The 17,552-nt window shown below is 36.3% G+C and overlaps 1 protein-coding gene across 2 annotated transcripts in view; it reads left to right on the forward strand.

Moving 5' to 3' along the window:
- Positions 1–17,425, forward strand: part of gga1 (golgi-associated, gamma adaptin ear containing, ARF binding protein 1) — a 43,624-nt gene extending 26,199 nt beyond the window's left edge. For both annotated transcript variants that reach the window (XM_079883302.1, XM_079883303.1), the window contains exons 8-17: positions 3,725–3,862; positions 4,010–4,091; positions 4,202–4,312; positions 5,740–5,877; positions 9,355–9,416; positions 11,130–11,311; positions 11,594–11,811; positions 13,151–13,320; positions 13,398–13,508; positions 16,180–17,425. In XM_079883302.1, the coding sequence (XP_079739428.1) occupies positions 3,725–3,862; positions 4,010–4,091; positions 4,202–4,312; positions 5,740–5,877; positions 9,355–9,416; positions 11,130–11,311; positions 11,594–11,811; positions 13,151–13,320; positions 13,398–13,508; positions 16,180–16,290 (1,323 nt within the window). In that variant the 3' untranslated portion in view covers positions 16,291–17,425. The remainder of the gene's footprint in view (positions 1–3,724; positions 3,863–4,009; positions 4,092–4,201; positions 4,313–5,739; positions 5,878–9,354; positions 9,417–11,129; positions 11,312–11,593; positions 11,812–13,150; positions 13,321–13,397; positions 13,509–16,179) is intronic.
- The last annotated feature ends 127 nt before the right edge of the window (positions 17,426–17,552 follow it).

The raw sequence follows: 17,552 nt of genomic DNA on the forward strand, positions 1-17,552 counted from the left end.
AAGAAAAAATTATGTGGACGTCGAAGATCTCAAAAATGAAGTTTATTACAGCATAGCAGTGGCAAGGTGCACAAAGCACCTTGGGTTCACCAGCGTCAGCATGAAGCCAGAACATCCAAATCTTAAAACTTTTATCCTGTTACAGTTTACAACTCTTAATGTAAATGAAGTTGCTCTTGTTGTAACAGCTGTGGTCTGTATGTTAATGAAGTTGAGACACCCCATTGTCTGAGAAGGTTCTCTGTGTCCCACACCCAGTCCCATTCTACTATTGACTACCATTTCCTCAGGATGTGATCAACCCAAATGGTGAAGAAACAATATAACTTGACTTCCTTCATCTCTATGATAATTAAGCCATTTTGGGGATGAGCTCATTCTAAAATATATTTTGGAGTGGAATCTGGGTTGAGGCAGACTACAGTTTCTTACATTGTGTAAAGCATCAAATAGACATTACAAAAAACTCTGGAAGACTTGGAGTTAAGCTTTTCTTTGAGAAAAGAACAAAGAACGGCACTAAAGTCATTCTTAAAGGGGTGGTTGATTATAATTTCACTTTTTTAACTTTAGTTAGTGTGTAATGTTGCTGTTTGAGCATAGACAACATCTGCAAAGTTACAATGCTCAAAGTTCAAAGCAAAGGGAGATATTTGCTTTTAAAGAAATCACTTTTTAAGGACTACAACAAATGGCTGGTAGGGACTATACGACATTCCTCCAGGGTTAGTGACATCACCAACCCTAAAATTTACCTAAACCCCGCCCCCTGAACACGATTTATAGATTATCAAGACAGAATATGCTAATCAATGACTAGAATATAACTACACAAGCTACATAAATTCATCAACTAACCATTCAGAAACGTCCTGTTGTATTCTACATATTGTCACTTCTTGAGTCTCGTCTCCATCATTGTCTGAATCCGGTTTGAACATAAAAGGCTAAAAGTTTTTGACATTTTCAGTGCATGTCTGTGTGAGTGCAAGCTGTTGAAGCTCCACCCTCTGTGCCGGGAGCAGCAGCTCATTTGCATTTAAAGAAACAGGCACAAAACGGTGCATTTTTGCTCACCCTCAAAAACTGACAAAATTTAACATGCTATATAAAAATATCTGTGAGGTATTTTGAGCTAAAACTTCACATACACACTCTGGGGACATCAGAGATTTATTTTACATCTTGTGAAAAGGGCATTATACCACCCCTTTAAAAAAGGAAGACGTGTTAGGAGTTTTGCTGACCGGATACGGCAAAAGTTGAATCTATCAACTAGCTCCGCTGGTGGGAAAACGCTCTGGTTGGTTGTAGCACTATCCTATTGCGTGCAGAGGGAATTTGAAAGACAACCGTTTATCCCGCCCCTCGGATTGAGTCCTGCCAATGGTGTGTTCCCAGACCCAACATCTTGATGTGGGTCTGGCTTGTCAGTCTAGGTGAACAATACCTTTTAATGTTTTTATTTTTTTATTAATATTTATTAATAAAGATGGCGGTAAATGTCTTAATGAGTTATTTATTGAGTCATCCATTCATTCATTCGATTCGTTCAAACGGCTGCTTCATTCCGGGGTGAAGTAAATGCTTCTCTTTATGAATGGTCCTGTTGGAAATTTCTTTTCCTCCTTCAAAGCAGAGACCAGGAGATGTTGGGATATCGTTCAAGCAGAAGTTATTCTTTATTGAGCGTTGCTGCAGTTCGTCCAACAATCTAACTAACGTAACTTTACATGGTTTCTTATAGGCATTTCAGTGGGCTGTCCTTAAAGGTGCTGACCTTACACACAGCCTTAGGGATGACCACTAAATCTAATCATCTAAAGACAATAGAGGCAATTACCCCCAACTGAGATAATGGTACCCCCCCAAATTGTATAAACAACACATGGTCATGAGAACTAAGACTGTAACATTCACACATAGTTCAACTCTTAGTAGGAAGATTAAAGACTTCCCCAAATGGTATAAACAACATATGGTCACGAGAACTAAGACTATGTAACATTCACACACAGTTCAACTCTTAGTTTTCTTATGTGATGTTATGTAAGGGAGTAGGATCAGCAGATCTAAAACATATTCTTAAATTTGTAATCCTACAGTCCATTGAATCATGAGTTACCCAATTCGTTAAAAATGTGGATTCAGAAATGAAATACTGCTGTGTGTTGCTCGTAGACGAACAGTTCTGCTTTGTCTTTATATTTTTATTGGCAAAACAGACAATATTGTGTCTAAAGTAAAACAATATTAACTTCTTATTTATTGAACTGTAAAATCAGTATTTTATTTGCACTTGTGCTATTCTGGACAGAAAAACAGAACTCGTTATTGTGCTCGTTACTCGTGTGATATATATATATATAGCTTAAGACAAAAACTGAAATGGGGGCATTTTTGCCCCATATCTTCAATTTTAGGGACATTCTTATTGCATTCTATAGGCTCCATCACACAGTGTGTTGTTGCCCTGCATCATATTCATCATCAATCAACTGTATGAAATGTAAGATGACCTACATAGGACTGGGCTGGGGCAAGTGCATTAAATTCGTTAATAATTTTAACGCATTATTTTTTACCATAATAAATTCATCTAATTAGTGCATTAAATCGACAGCACTAGTATTTGTTTATTAATCATATGGTGAGGCAAGAGTTAACTTTAAAAAAATAAATAAAGGTATGTTCCAATTAGTTTGAGTGGGAAATATGTGTATACAAGATGACTGTCACTAGTAGCAAGGGACAAGTGGACTGATTGTGGTTTTAGAGTAAATTTGAACAAGGTTATTGTAGCGCTGCTTGAGTGCAGTGAAACTGGCCTCAATTGCTGAAGAGGAGATTTTTATTTTATTTTGTCTTTTGTGGTATCATCCACATACAAAGTTTGTTAAAATAAAAGTGCATGTTTTTTATATTTTTTAAGCACTTAAAACCTGATCAGTTTGACAGAATTTTACTTAAATAACTTTATTTAAAATGTTCTTATATTGAAAAAGTTCATTTCCTGTCATCTGCCAGGTTTTTCCTAATATCTGTCATTATTAGCAGAACACATTTTACACATGGTGAAAACCAATTGTTTCGTCAATAATTCAAGAAGTTCCATACTTAAAATCGTAAGATTGTAGAACGATTAAAGCTCAATGTATACTTGAGTTTTGATGCGCTTGACCAATGCCCAATAGAAAGTTTTATCCTTGTTCAGTGTCTACGCTATTTCTCTCTGGAAGTTATCAACGATAAAAATGTCTTTGTATTCTTTTAAACTAGAGTTGTAGGTATCATTCAATCCCCTCACTCAAGCACTCATCAATGCAGGTGTCTAATGTTATTGCTGTCTCCAGTAGTTTGTTGTTCTTCGGCCTTATCGGTTTCTTTTTTGACTATGAAACAATAGGCCTGGGCAGTGTTGCTACCTTGTGAACTAACTAATTAGTGCAAAAAAACTCAAGGCACATATGTTAGCTGAGCGTACAGAGTATGCACGTTTAGACATCTGACTGCGCACACTAGGCTGATGATGAAATCTGAGTCACGCGCACTTTACGCTTACCCTAGCATATGCATAACTTTTGAGTATACTTAAAAGTATACTTTTGATAATTGGAATTTTTTTTTTTAAATGTTGAAAGAGTGTGTCTGTAGTTACCTTTTTTGTGAGCTTTTGCATGAGCTCTGAGGATCTGCTGTGTAATGCATACAGTGTGTTTTTCAGGATCAGAAGCGTATGGAGAAGGTGTCGAAAAGGGTGAATGCTATTCAGGAGGTAAAGGAGAGTGTTGGGCTTCTCTCACAACTACTGGGAGATTACAGCAAAGAGAGCAGCTCACAAAGCAATGAGGAGCTCATTAAGGTCAGTAACACACATGTCAGCAAAACAGCCTGTCATACCCCTTAAATGGCAGTGGTGGACTTATCAGAGCAGCGAAGTGACATTTTTTTTTATTGAGTATTTATCTGTATTAAATAATTCTGTATGGTCTTTGTTGTGTCGTTGTAGGATCTGTACCAACGCTGTGAGAAAATGAGACCCACTCTGTTCAGACTGGCCAGTGATACTGAGGACAACGATGAAGCTCTCGGTGAGGCGTACAGGTCGAAGGGCAAAATCAAAAATTTCACAAATAGAGCCTATGAGTTGATGAATAGGGTAAATTTCTGACACTGTCTTTGTTTATGTGTTTGTCTGCAGCTGAGATCTTACAGGCGAATGACAGCTTAACACAGGTGATCAATCTGTACAGGCAGCTAGTGAAAGGGGAAGAGGTGAATGGAGACACCATCAATACAGCCAGACTCCCAGGTACAGCACTGACACCAGCCGTGAGCTCAGTGATGTCTAAAGATTTTAAAGGTGCTCTAAGTGATGTTGGGTGACGTTACTTCTTGTTGACGTTCAAAGTATTGTCAAACAAAATGGAGGCTTGCTAGACCCTCCCTCCTCCTCATCCGCGCACTAACCCCCCAAACCCCACCCCAAATCCTTCTGGTTGGTTATTGGCTGAAACAGTTTGTTATGTTTCGTGGTGCGGGTTAGCCCAGTTTGTTTTTCTTGCCGTTTGTGGAGCCTGGGGTGTCTACAGAGACCACGTTTTTTTTTTACAGTGTGTTCGGGGGACAGGCATCTAGCGGATGGTGAGGAGATGTTTGCTGTATGTGACAAAAAATGTTTTGGCCTAAAAAACGCGAGACATCGCTTAGAGCACCTTTAAGCCTCATAGAAATAATCATAAAGGATTGTTAAAGGGGTACTTAACCTCTGACAAAATGGGCTTTCAATAAAACTTGGCTGCCTATGCAGTAGAAAGGCAAAATATTGTTTTAAAATCTGTGCTACCTGACTAGAGAAAACAAAGAAAAAAGGCTGTTGTCTTCCTGTTTGCCTAATACATAGGAAAGCAACACGGCACTGGCATGTTGCCGTCCAAGGCTACTCCCATCAGTCTGCTATGAATACGCTTGACTAGATTCAAATACTGCCTTTCTTTAGTAGGAAATACTTCTTAATAAAATTTGTCATAAAAGTGTCGACTTGTTTTGTTCACTGGTGCAAGAATTCAAAGAGTAAAGGTTTATGGGAGTGGGTTACTTTCGGTTTCCATTGATTCGGGTCCATTGTGTTGTAGGCAGTGGCTGAAGGCTGCGAAGAATCGTAAATATGGAGAGAACGCTGCAACGGAAAATCTGAAAAACCTCAGTGTTTGTAGTCAACATTTCAAACTCAATAACTACGAACACAGTGTTTTATGCCAAACAGAGGGGGAAAAAACTGAAAGAAACTGTCATTCTGTCAGTTCTGCCCAAAATGTCGTCGCATACAGATAAGAAAGCTGTTGCCATACTGATTCATTTTTACTATAATGCTGTTTAAAGAGACAAAGTATGATATTTTCAATATGCTCTTACAATAAATCTTCTGTTAATAACCCTCTGTCGATCCGACTGTCTGCGGTAGGGGTTACAAAAATGCGAAAGTATAATCTGTTTTCACGAAAGCCCTAGAGCTGTCAAAAGTCTGCCGGATGACCCTTTTTCATTAACATTTACTTCTGATATTGTAACAATTCAAAGCAGGTTGAAAATCGGCAGTTACACTTTAATGGAGTGTCTCCGTTTGCTGTGAACCTTGTTCTATGGTTTTTAGAAATTGTGTAATTGAATGCCCACTAATGTGGGCATCATTTCCTATGTTTTTTCTAAAGTGTGATTGGATACTCTTGGTGTTCATAGGCAGCAGTACCGCTTTGTTGGACCTGACAGGACTGGACACATCCCTTTCAGCTCAGTCTTTCTCTGAATTTCCCTCTCAGACACCATCTTCACAGGAGCTGGGCTTCAGCCTTCTGGATGATGAGCTCATGTCCCTGGGTAAGACATCTGTGATGATATTTGTATTCTCTTGATATACTATGCCATGAATTCTCTTGATATTATATGGATTGTGAATTGAGGCATATGAAGGATTGCGTGAAAAGTGGGTGGACTTAACCCTAAAATGCATGACCCAACAAAAAAAAACTAAATGAAAAATGTCAAAATTACCTGTCCTGGATTCATTGGTTTTCTTTTAAGAAAAGCCACCCTTTTTTGTTTTTATTGTCAGTGTTATGAAATCCTTTAAAAAATGTTTAGAAAGAGTTCACATTAGAGTTGCACAATTTCTCAGAAAAATAATCACAGGTACAGCTGCCCCAATTACCTTATCGTGAAAAGTGTCGATTACAGTATTATATTTATATTTACTCCCATTGCATCCAAGGTTACTAATTACAATGAGTTTTGCACTGTTTAGCACAGCTATGTCTGTTAAGTGCATGAACACTGTGGCCAATTAGAGATGTGCAGAAGAATCACTGCTGAGAGGAAACCCTCTCAAAACTATCTTTGTTCAGCACAAGCTCACTGACTGAGTTACACTTTTGCAACTCTTCTCACAGGGCTCGAAATTAAACTTTTTATTGATAGCACTGGTGCTATAGCACCCAGCAAAAATTAAGGAGCACGCACCACAACTACAATTTATATATACAGTATATTATAAACAGATTTCTTTTATTTAAAAACAACACCACATTTTCACGTTTAGTGAAATGAAAACAGTGATGCACTGATCATGATTTTTCATGGCCGATTCCAGATTTTTTTTAAGAAGCAAATGGGCTGATTCTGATTCCGGTTGCCTGTTATTTTTTTCTTTATTTAAGCATATTTATTTGTCCTTTATTTGCTCTTTATACTTTGGGGCTGTTGAATGCTTGAATCTGATTGGTTTACAAACGTTCTAAGGTGTGCAATTATTCTCAGGGAAACGCACGGTTTAAGTAGTTCCAGGCAGGTTTTGACCGCATTACAGTTCCATATCACTTCTCCAAATGATTTCTGTTATTTCAAAGGTCCTTACAGTTTACAACAGCAAAAGAACAAAAACCCACAATGACTTTATTATTTACGTTATTATGTACGGACAGCACATAATATCTTTCTCCTGATCTCTCTCCCCCTCAAACGCACACATACAGTACGGACACACACTACAGAAACGTGTTGTCAGCTCTGCTCTGACTATTTTATCAGTAAAACAGTTAAACAACTTAAAAGCTACAAGACATTTTTCACTAGCGATGTAAAAACGGCTCTGTTCTTGGAGCAGATAAACTTACAGTTTTGCTATTAATAGAGACGCACACTGTTGAGAGATGCACAGACTTAGGTAATTCATACACGCTTAACTCTCTCTCTCTGTCTCTCTCGCTCTCTAATAACTGCATTAGTCTTCTATCTGTGGCTGAAGCTTGGGATTAGATGCGTAAAAAATTTGTCCTACACACAAGCGTTTTAAGGACAAAAACCTGACAAATGGCTTGAAATACATTATCTGAACAATGTTCTGAGGTGTTGTAATCGTAGTATAAGCTGAATAATTTACTCTGGGCCATTGAATTATTGAAAAATAATGCACACCTGAGGTGTAAGCATCGTGGCCGTATTACCACCTCTATTGTGCATTATTTTTCTAATAATTCAACGGCCCATCGTCAATTATTCCTTACATAACAGGCCCAACTGGTCTTAAACAAAAAAAAAAAAAATCTGTAGGCATTTAATTATAGGAATTAAAGTAAAAACAGAATGGTCTGACTTTAGATTTGTTAAATTATGCTACATAAGTCATATCTGCACAAACCAAAAACAGCAGACGGACTGAAGGAAAATGCAAATTCACTCTCTGACAGTAGGTGGCACTTATGGAACAGCAGCGATATAGCATTTCTTTGGGTACTGCTGTACACAAATCAGTGCTGCGCTTATAAATCCTACTTTATACAGAGATAAGAGTAAAATAATCGGCACAATGAAATCATTCATTGTGCAGTTTAGTCAGGTTTACTGATTGTACGGGAGTTTTCGAGAGTGCAAAACTCAGTTAACTCACGCTGAAATTAAGCGATTAACAGCTTTAGCCATAAATAAAGAGAGCACTCTTTGCTTGTTTTCTTTACATAATCTATTCTCAATTTGAATTAAACAAAATGCAACTAGACTGGAATCAATGGAACGAAACAACACGGGTCTTGAGAAGTACCTCGAGAGCTGCAAAGTAAAAAAAAAAATCAAAAAAATCATAATTTTACTTTATTTCCCTCGATATTGTATTTGCGATTATTAATGTTGATTAAAGGGATAGTTCAGGATTTTAGACATGAATCTCTATAGCTTCCCCATAAGCAGTGTGGTGCATTGACCATGACTTACCCCCGACAGCGTCCTGTGAGCCGAGCTCCGGTCCAGTTTTGGTCAAGATGAAATTAGTCCGGCAAGTTTGCTGGGGTCACGGCAATAAAGCTTTTTTCTTCTCAAATCAATATGTGTTCAAAAGAGTGATATATTTGCAGCACAAAACCGCTGTCTATGGAGAGGTCAGACCTCGTAATGGCTTGGCACTATTTTCTTCCCCGTCATATCACTGCGCGCTGCCGCGACCTACAGCCAGCTGGGAGCCGCGCACGTGTCACTTTGTTTACAGCTCGTAAAGAGAACGATAACATGTCTGACTACAGCAGCGACGATGACAACATTGACTTCGACACACAGCCAAAAGGATTACAAACTGATCGCTCTTGGTGAGTAGCTATGTTAGCTCGTTCGTGTAGCTGTTCTGAGCACGTAAACACTGCTGTAAACACTGCCGAACAACTGAAAAAGTGGTGTGCGCCTGCGCAGCTCCCAGCTGGCTGTAGGTCGCGGCAGCGCGCAGTGATATGACGGGGAAGAAAATAGTGCCAAGCCATTACGAGGTCTGACCTCTCCATAGACAGCGGTTTTGTGCTGCAAATATATCACTCTTTTGAACACATATTGATTTGAGAAGAAAAAAGCTTTATTGCCGTGACCCCAGCAAACTTGCCGGACTAATTTCATCTTGACCAAAACTGGACCGGAGCTCGGCTCACAGGACGCTGTCGGGGGTAAGTCATGGTCAATGCACCACACTGCTTATGGGGAAGCTATAGAGATTCATGTCTAAAATCCTGAACTATCCCTTTAAAGGAATTTGCATTGAAATATTTTTGTGGGGAGCAACTGCATGTCATATTCCAGTTCAAACAATTAATGTATTTTATATTTAGTATGAAATGATCAACAAATGTATACCTGACTTTTGTTTGGGTGGCATTGGCTTTTGGGGGCTGTCTGAGGCCACTGGCCATTCATTCCTTAAAAGTAATTTTGTAAACTGGGCTTCAGTAGAAAGCTAATTCAGCAGAAACTTTGCACAGTAAACAGTAAGTGCAGTGACAAGACCATGTGTGGCATAACATGCTCATGTTTGTAACTCTGTTTCAGGCTTGACTGAAGTCAATTCACCTTCCCAATATGGAGATGCTATGACGTGGAATACTTTTCAGGTGGGCATGAATTGACTACTTTATCAAGAATTGTTTTCAAATTGTTGTTATAAGACGGTACACAAACAGTATGGAGTGCTATTCTATTAACAGTACCAGGAATTATTTATCTTACCTGCAGGTATTATTACATGTCAGTAATCTCTCATTGGTGGAACCCCCCAACTAGCCTGTTTTAATCACGGTTTTAACCTTAAATGCTAAATCTATGTAAGATTTTTGGATCAAAATATTCAAAAAACATTTGAACGATGTTATATATTTTGTCGATTTGTGTACTTACATTATCTCAAATGTTTCTAAGAATGCTTAAATTCAGAGAAATAAGCAGTTTTAACCAGGGCACGGATCGTGTCCGTGCGTCACCTATTAATGACATCATACTGGTGAGCAACTGGTTGGACATTTTCATCAACAGAAAACGAATTATTGTTATACAGCTCAACACAGTTAGTCTTTCTGTTTAAATCTCGCTTTCTTTACCGCAAGTACCATATTTACCATACCTAATATCGATCTAGCTCACTGCAGTGTGCAACAAGTGTCTCATATAGAAGCCACTGAGTGAACGCACAGAGTAAGGCAAGGCAAGGCAAGTTTATTTATATAGCACATTTCATACACAATGGTAATTCAAAGTGCTTTACATACTATTAAAAATAATCAGAAGAAATAAGAATATACAAAACAGTTTAAAATAAAGAAACGAGAAAGAACTAAAAATAATTAAAACAGTTTAGAATAAAGAACAGTTTAAAATAAAGAAACAAGAAAGAACTAAAAATAATTAAAACAGTTTAGAATAAAGACTAAAATAAGACACAGGATAAACAGTCGGACAAACAGTGACACAGTGCTCATTCATTAAATGCAAAGTTAAACAGATGTGTTTTGAGTCTGGATTTGAATGTAGCATTATAACAACTTTCAACACACTCAAATATATCTAATATGATAAAACAGCGCTGTGTTACCCCACATACTCATGACCGGAAGAAGCGGAAGCAGCGTCTGCAGCATATTAAAAGCTCCATTGCTCTCGAGCCATGTGTTGTGCTTGTCTTATTAAGCAATTGTTCCAGCTGCCTCGTTCCGCTCAAACGGCTTTCGTAACATTAATAAATCTTTAATGTATCCATGAATATGATTTCGTATGTCGTATTCTCCACCGGCTGTAGAGGTGAAGATAACAACTCCCATGATTTCGCGAAATCAAGGTGTCATCAAGCTATGCCTTTGTTTTTAATAAATGACCTCTAGTGGCGAAAAGTTAAATAGTGTGCCTTTAAAATATTTTGTGCAGTGATACTGGAAGATTTTTTTTTTACTTTTGCAGATTTTTTTATTTATTAAATTTGAATATTTTAAAATATATATTTAATTGTTTGCCCACAGTATTAAATTAACATCAGCAGTATGACAACAGGATGTTTTTGCCCCTTCCTACCCCTAGTATCTGTCAGTGCACTGTGAATTGACCTTTTTTTTGTCTGTTAACAATAAGGCTGGCTGCCTGGAGAGCAAATGCGCTCTGCTGGCACTGATGTTGCAACAACATACAGAATGCAGTTTGATAAGTGCCTACCTTAAGAGTGAACAACCCACCACTATTTGATTATAAAAATCCCTGGTCCATTGATGACTTGGGTAAATGTTATTTACCCAATATGTTATATTACCCTGCTTACCATAACACTTCAAGGTTTTGTTTAGTCATCAGATTCTGTGGACGCTCCCGTTGCGCCAGTCCCTGCAGTGCTGTTGCCAGTGGCAAGTGCTACCAAGACGCCTGTAACTGTGCCTGTGACATCCACTAAATCCCTAGACGAGTTAGATCTGTTGGGTAAGACCCTGATGCAGCAGTCTCTACCCCCAGAAAATCTTCAGGTCAAATGGTAAATGTATACCCGTTTCCATTTTTCCATTAATTTACTGAAACATATTAAAACGGTTGGGTGAAATGTATGGGACCCCATACTTAGCTACATGTCATATCACTTTCACTTTCACTTAAAAATGGTTGCTCTTAAGGCCTTTAAAATGTTTAATTGGAAAATGTTTGCCTGTTAATAAATGCAAAGATTATGGAGAACTTTCAGATTACTGGTAATATTCATGGCTTAAAATACATCAGGCTATATCAGTGCAACAGATATACATTGACACTTTTTCAACAGGGACAAGCTTCAGTCTCAGTCCAAACCCACACTACGAGACCTTCAGATCAAGTCTGGAAACAACTCCGCTACAACCCCTAGCCCTGTGTTGGCCTTTTCCTCTGAGCCAGGAGCTCTGCTGAATTCACAGCTCACAGCAGGCATCACTCCAGCCTCTACCCCTCAGGATGACATCTCATTGGTGAATCTGACTGTGCCCCTGGAGTCTATCAAACCTAGTAAGACTTAGGGCAGACTGTTTTAAAATTAGTAGTTTACCTAAAAATGAGAATAGTCTCTCCTTTTTTTTTTTAATCACTCATGTCATTTCAAAACTTGTACGTAAAATCAGAACATTTTAAAGAATTTGGCTGGTTGTTCTTTTCCATGCAATTACAATCGGTTTCCTGAAGGTCTTTAAAAAGCCTTAAAATTACTTAAATTTAGTTTCAGAATTTAAGACTGTAGAAAGTCTTGTATCTTAAATCTTCTTTAAAAACAGATATTTTGCAAACATCTTAGATTTGGTAAAGGACAGACAGGAGACAATTCACATAAATTCATATCACAGAGTTAAAGGAATAGTCCACTTAAAAATTAAAATTCTGTCATCATTTACTCACCCTCAAGTTGTTTCAAACCTGTACATACATTCTTCAAAATATGTCCGTACTGTACAAATTCATACAGGTTTTAAACAACATGAGGGTGAGTAAATGATGACATAATTTCCATTTTTAAGTGAACTATTCCTTTAAGGGGGCTATTAGCAGAATATGGAGTGTAGCGACAGAAATGTTCTCCTCCTGCCCGAAATGTATTGTAATATATTTTAATGTTTTTTTTTTTTTCTAGTTAAAGCCTGCTTTACTATAAACTCCAAAAGTTAACAATTTTGAGAGTAATCAGTTCTGTAAAGTAAACCTTTAAAATTATTTGTGACTGAGTCACATGATCTGTTTATGTTAGGAACAAAAAAAACACAGTCATTATCCACCGAAAAGCATTACGTCTGCCCTAGCTCTTTGTGGTGTGTTCATGACAGAAGTAGAGGTGAGCGAACTATTCTATTGTTCGCTCAGTCAGCAGCTTGAAATAAAGGAGAATTATCAATTATGAATTATAAACAAACAAAAAAAACGCTTAAATGCCAGTCTGTTCCTCACAAAGCTGTTGTATTCCTTCAGCACACAAGTCATATGGACTTCTTTTTTGGTGCTTTTGTGTTCTTTTTGACGCTTGAAAGCCTCAGTCCGCATGGGGACTAATTGTATGAAAAAAATGACTAGTACAGTTTTTAAAGATGTCTTGTGTGTTCCATGGAAGAAATAAAATTATATGGTTTGGAATTACATGAGCTTGAGTAAATGTTTAGCCGTCCGTAGTGTATTGTGTAAATTGTGATGATGTTGTGGATGCTTTTTCTTTTTGTTGTTTGTTTTAAAGTGAGTATGTGTTGACCCATTTGAATTGATATTCTAAACAGCAATAAAACACAGAAATAAAACAATTTAAAAAAAAGAAATAAATAAAAAAAGATTTATTTAAAGATTCCTTTTTCTCTGTCTGACCTCACAGGTAGCTTGTTACCCGTGACAATCTTTGATAAACTCAGCCTGCGAGTTTTGTTCCATTTTGCAAGAGACTCTCCACCAGCCCGGCCAGATGTTTTAGTGGTGATAATCTCCATGTTGTCGTCTGCCCCTGTGCCCATCACAAATGTACGATTCCAGTCTGCTGTTCCTAAGGTAACTCTATCTATACATGTGTCTTCGGTAAATCTCTAATGAATTTTGTATTAAAGCTGTATTCTATGTATGTGCAGACTATGAGAGTGAGGTTGCAGCCACCATCAGGATCAGATTTACCTGCCTTCAACCCTTTATTGCCCCCTGCCGCCATTACACAGGTCCTGCTTTTAGCCAATCCTCACAAGGTAAATAAACTGATAGAATCAGAGAATATAATGCAAAAGTTGGCCTGCAACAGTACATATATATTGGATGCAGAAATAGGGCTTTCGGTATGTACAAAAAATTACACATTTTGGAGCACTAAATGGATGTTGTTAATTCCTTGGGACAAGAGATAACATGCCCAAATAGCCAAATCTACTGGAAATAGAGAACAATTAACGCACCATCCGTTTTTCCTGTCATCCTTTGGCTAGCATTTACATTATATGATGACACTTAAATGCTTTTAAACCATTCAAGACAAAAGAAAACATGCTGTCTGTGAATGTCGAGTTTCTTTTGCGCTTGTTCGAACAATAACACACAATTATGCCAAAATGTCATTTTGTTAAGTGTCCTCATAGGAGCAGTCTTAAATGAGTTAAAGTCTTAAAATGAAAGTAAAGAGTTGTGAGAAATTGTGACGCGTGTGAGATTCGCATGCAGTAGCCTTCTGTCTGTCATTAATGTTAATCAAAGAACAAAGCTAACAGGGAAAATTACTCACTGCTCTTGACTAAAGAACTTTTATAGCTTTAATAAGGATTAATCTATTTTTAATTTATTATTTATGCAGTGCAGACTGTTTGTTAACTATTTAATTTCTGTGTAGACACAGGTAACTATGACATTTATTATGGGTTTATGTGAGGATTGGTTTAAGTTCACTTAAATTAAAAGTTGTTATATTTGATAAGCCTAATGAATGTTAAGAAAAACTGATAGCTTTCAATTACACTAATGTTGAATGTCTGTAATTAATGTTTAAAATTGGGGTAAAAATCAATTTCATCGACATCAGTAGCTGTATTAGTGATACTGGCCTTCATTCATAAAAATATGCCATTAAACAAATATTTGCTTTATGTTGTTTCTACATTAATTTGGAGATTAACTGTGAAATTATTACATTATAAAATATATTTTAAAAAAAATACAAATTTAAGTGTTTTTAATGTGATTACTCTAGTTATTTTTTTAATCGATTGACAGAACTTATTTTAATAATAATAAATATAATATAAAACACAAATTTACCTTATATTTAAGTTAAATACATTTAAGTCTACTAAAACTTATTTGTATAGCACTTTCACAATACAAATCATTTCAGGAATGCATTACAGAGGGCCATACTGTTATGTTAACTCCTAATGCTTTAACATTATGAAATTAGGGCGATATGATGTTATATGTCAGTTAAATAAATGATCCACTGGCTGAGATTAAGCTATATTGTATTAATTATTTTATCTATCATCACTTTGAGCATAACATTTGTTTTCATTGTATGCTCATTTGTTGTCCAAAAATATGGTGACCACTACCTAGAATGCAATGACGTAAATTACCATTCTTTGTATAGTAAGATCAGTAAACCACCTACAACTTGCCCATATTAATAAGCTACTTTATGAAAAAACAAGCCCAAAGTCATAATAAGTGAACATGGAAACACTGTGGATGGATAGGTGATGTCATCAAACTAATTACACATCACAGTTGCCACACGTAATTTCCATGTACACATACCCACAACAAAATGAGGACAAAAATCTAAATCATTTAAATTTTATTTAAACTTAAAATTTTTAAATAAAATGTATTCAAACCTGAGATTTGGCCATGAAAAGAAGACTTTTAGCTGTGCCACCGTTTGTAACATGAATAATAATTTCAAGACAGATTCTTTGTTCTCTCTGCTGTACCAAACTGTGACCCCATTATCGAGGTATGTACTGAAATATGAATTGTGTACTGTTGCAGCCCTATGCAATAGTAATTAAAATATATATACACTACCCATCAAAAGTTTTGAATAATTAAGATTTTAAATGTTTTGAAAGAGGTGTCTTATACCCACCAAGGCTGCATTTATTTGATCAAAAATACAGTAAAAACAGTCATGTGAAATATTATTACAATTTAAATTGAACTCTTTTGTATTTATATATATTTAAAAAAGTAATTTATTCTTGTGATGCCAAAGCTGAATTTCCAGCAGCTGTTACTTCTCTTCAGTCGTCTCGCATTATCATATTCATAATAATCTGATTTGGTGCTCAAGAAGCATTTCTACTTATTATCAATGTTGAAAACTGCTGCTTAATATTTTTGCATAAACCAGGATACACTACCATTCAAAAGTCTGGCATAAGATTTAAAAGAAATTAACACTTATTTAGCAAGGGCACATTAAATATTTATAATGTTAAAGATTTATATTTTCTATAGGTCTTTGGAACTTACTATTCATCAAAGAATCTTTTTTTTTTTTTTATGTATCTGTTTCCTCAAAAATATTAACCAGCTTTCAACATTGATTTTGACTGAAAATAATGGCTGCTGAAAATTCAGATTTAAAATAAAAAAAATTCACAATATTACCATTTTATTGTATTTTTGATCAAATAAATGCAGCCTTGGTAAGAATCAGACTGTTAAAAAACATTTAAAAAATCTTTATTCCAACGTTTATACCGGTAGTGATGAGAACAAAATTTGTCAGTAAAGCTCACTAACTGTGCTGGTTATGGTTTGTGGCTTATGTCAGATGTGTGTGACCAACTTTGTTGCTGATTTGTAGATATTTTCTGATTACATGGCATTTCTTCATGTTCTAACCTATACCATTTCTTTTTCCTTTTGAAGGAGAAGGTGCGGTTGAGATACAAACTGACATTTGATTTAGGAGAAGAATCCCACGATGAGAGCGGAGATGTAGAGCAGTTCCCTCCACCAGAGTCCTGGGGAAACCTTTAAAGAAACAGACTGATTTCCTGCTAGTGGCTCCTCTGCTTCCTGATGGCAGTTCATATCCAGACCATATCTCTCTCCTCTCCTTAATGTCCGGATGAGTGCTGAGAGGAGGCCTTTATAAATGAACTTGGTTTGCTTTTTTTAAATTCCAGTTGTTCTAACTTTTTTTTTCTTTCTTTCTTGTTGTTTTCGGCCCTTTTTGTATGAAGCTTTAAATGTTTGAAAGTAAGAGAGTTGAGTTTTGTGGTCATTTCTGACATTATTTCCACGTGTGAATTGAGATGCTAGAGTCTCAGTCAGCTGTAATGACAGAGCAGGTGAAATTTCGCCACTAATTGTTTCATTTTCATGGTGTTGATTTAATAGGTTTTCTGCGCTTGCACAGTTTTGATCATATTTCAATTTTTTGTGTGTTCAATTGTATTGTCAGGCTGCATGTGGTTTTACTGGTAACACACCAAACTTGAATCAGTTTCTTAGCAAGAAATACTAAAACTAACTGATCTATATTACAAATCAAACAGCCCTTCATTCATTGTGATTTTTGCATCTAATTAATCATGATTGTCCTCAATCCTAAAATTGCCCTTTTTCTGTAAACTGTATTGCTCGAACTTCACGCTGATGTCTTGTTTATATTTACCGTACGTGCCTAATCAGATTTTCTTTTTCATGTTAATGTGAATATAGACATTTTGTTTGATGCTTGTTTTTAATTGGTAGAATAACATGAGCATTTGCCCCTTGGGTCGACACTTTTGTTTTTTGAATCATTGACGGTTCCAGTTAGTCCGTTTTTTTTTTTAATGCAGTACAATTTAATGAATACTATTTTATCTTTGCCATGCTTGTATGAGATAAATGAAGTTATCAGAAGAATTCTGTACTCAGATGATGTTAGAAATAATTTGTTGAATCAGTTCTCAAACTATTGTAGTTTGTGTCTCCCTACAGTTAAAGGTCTGTGATGAAGCCAGCTGCATTCCAGATTATGTCCTTCCAACCTGAAAAAAGTGTAAATATCGGTATTGCTATTATGTACATTTGCCAAAAACGTATACAGAGACTAAACATATGGAGAAGTGAATGTAGTGCAAATATGTATTTAAGGGAAATAAAGTTATTCTTTTTCTCTGGGGTTTAAAATGCATGTTTTCAATTAATTTTTTTAATCTTTGATCAAAGGTTGAACAAGGTATATAATAATCCAAACAAAATTTGATAAGAGCGATCTGTATTTAACTCTTTATTAAAATCTGTAAAAC

This window comes from Squalius cephalus (assembly GCF_949319135.1).
Source record: "Squalius cephalus genome assembly, chromosome: 10".
NCBI lineage: Eukaryota > Metazoa > Chordata > Actinopteri > Cypriniformes > Leuciscidae > Squalius > Squalius cephalus.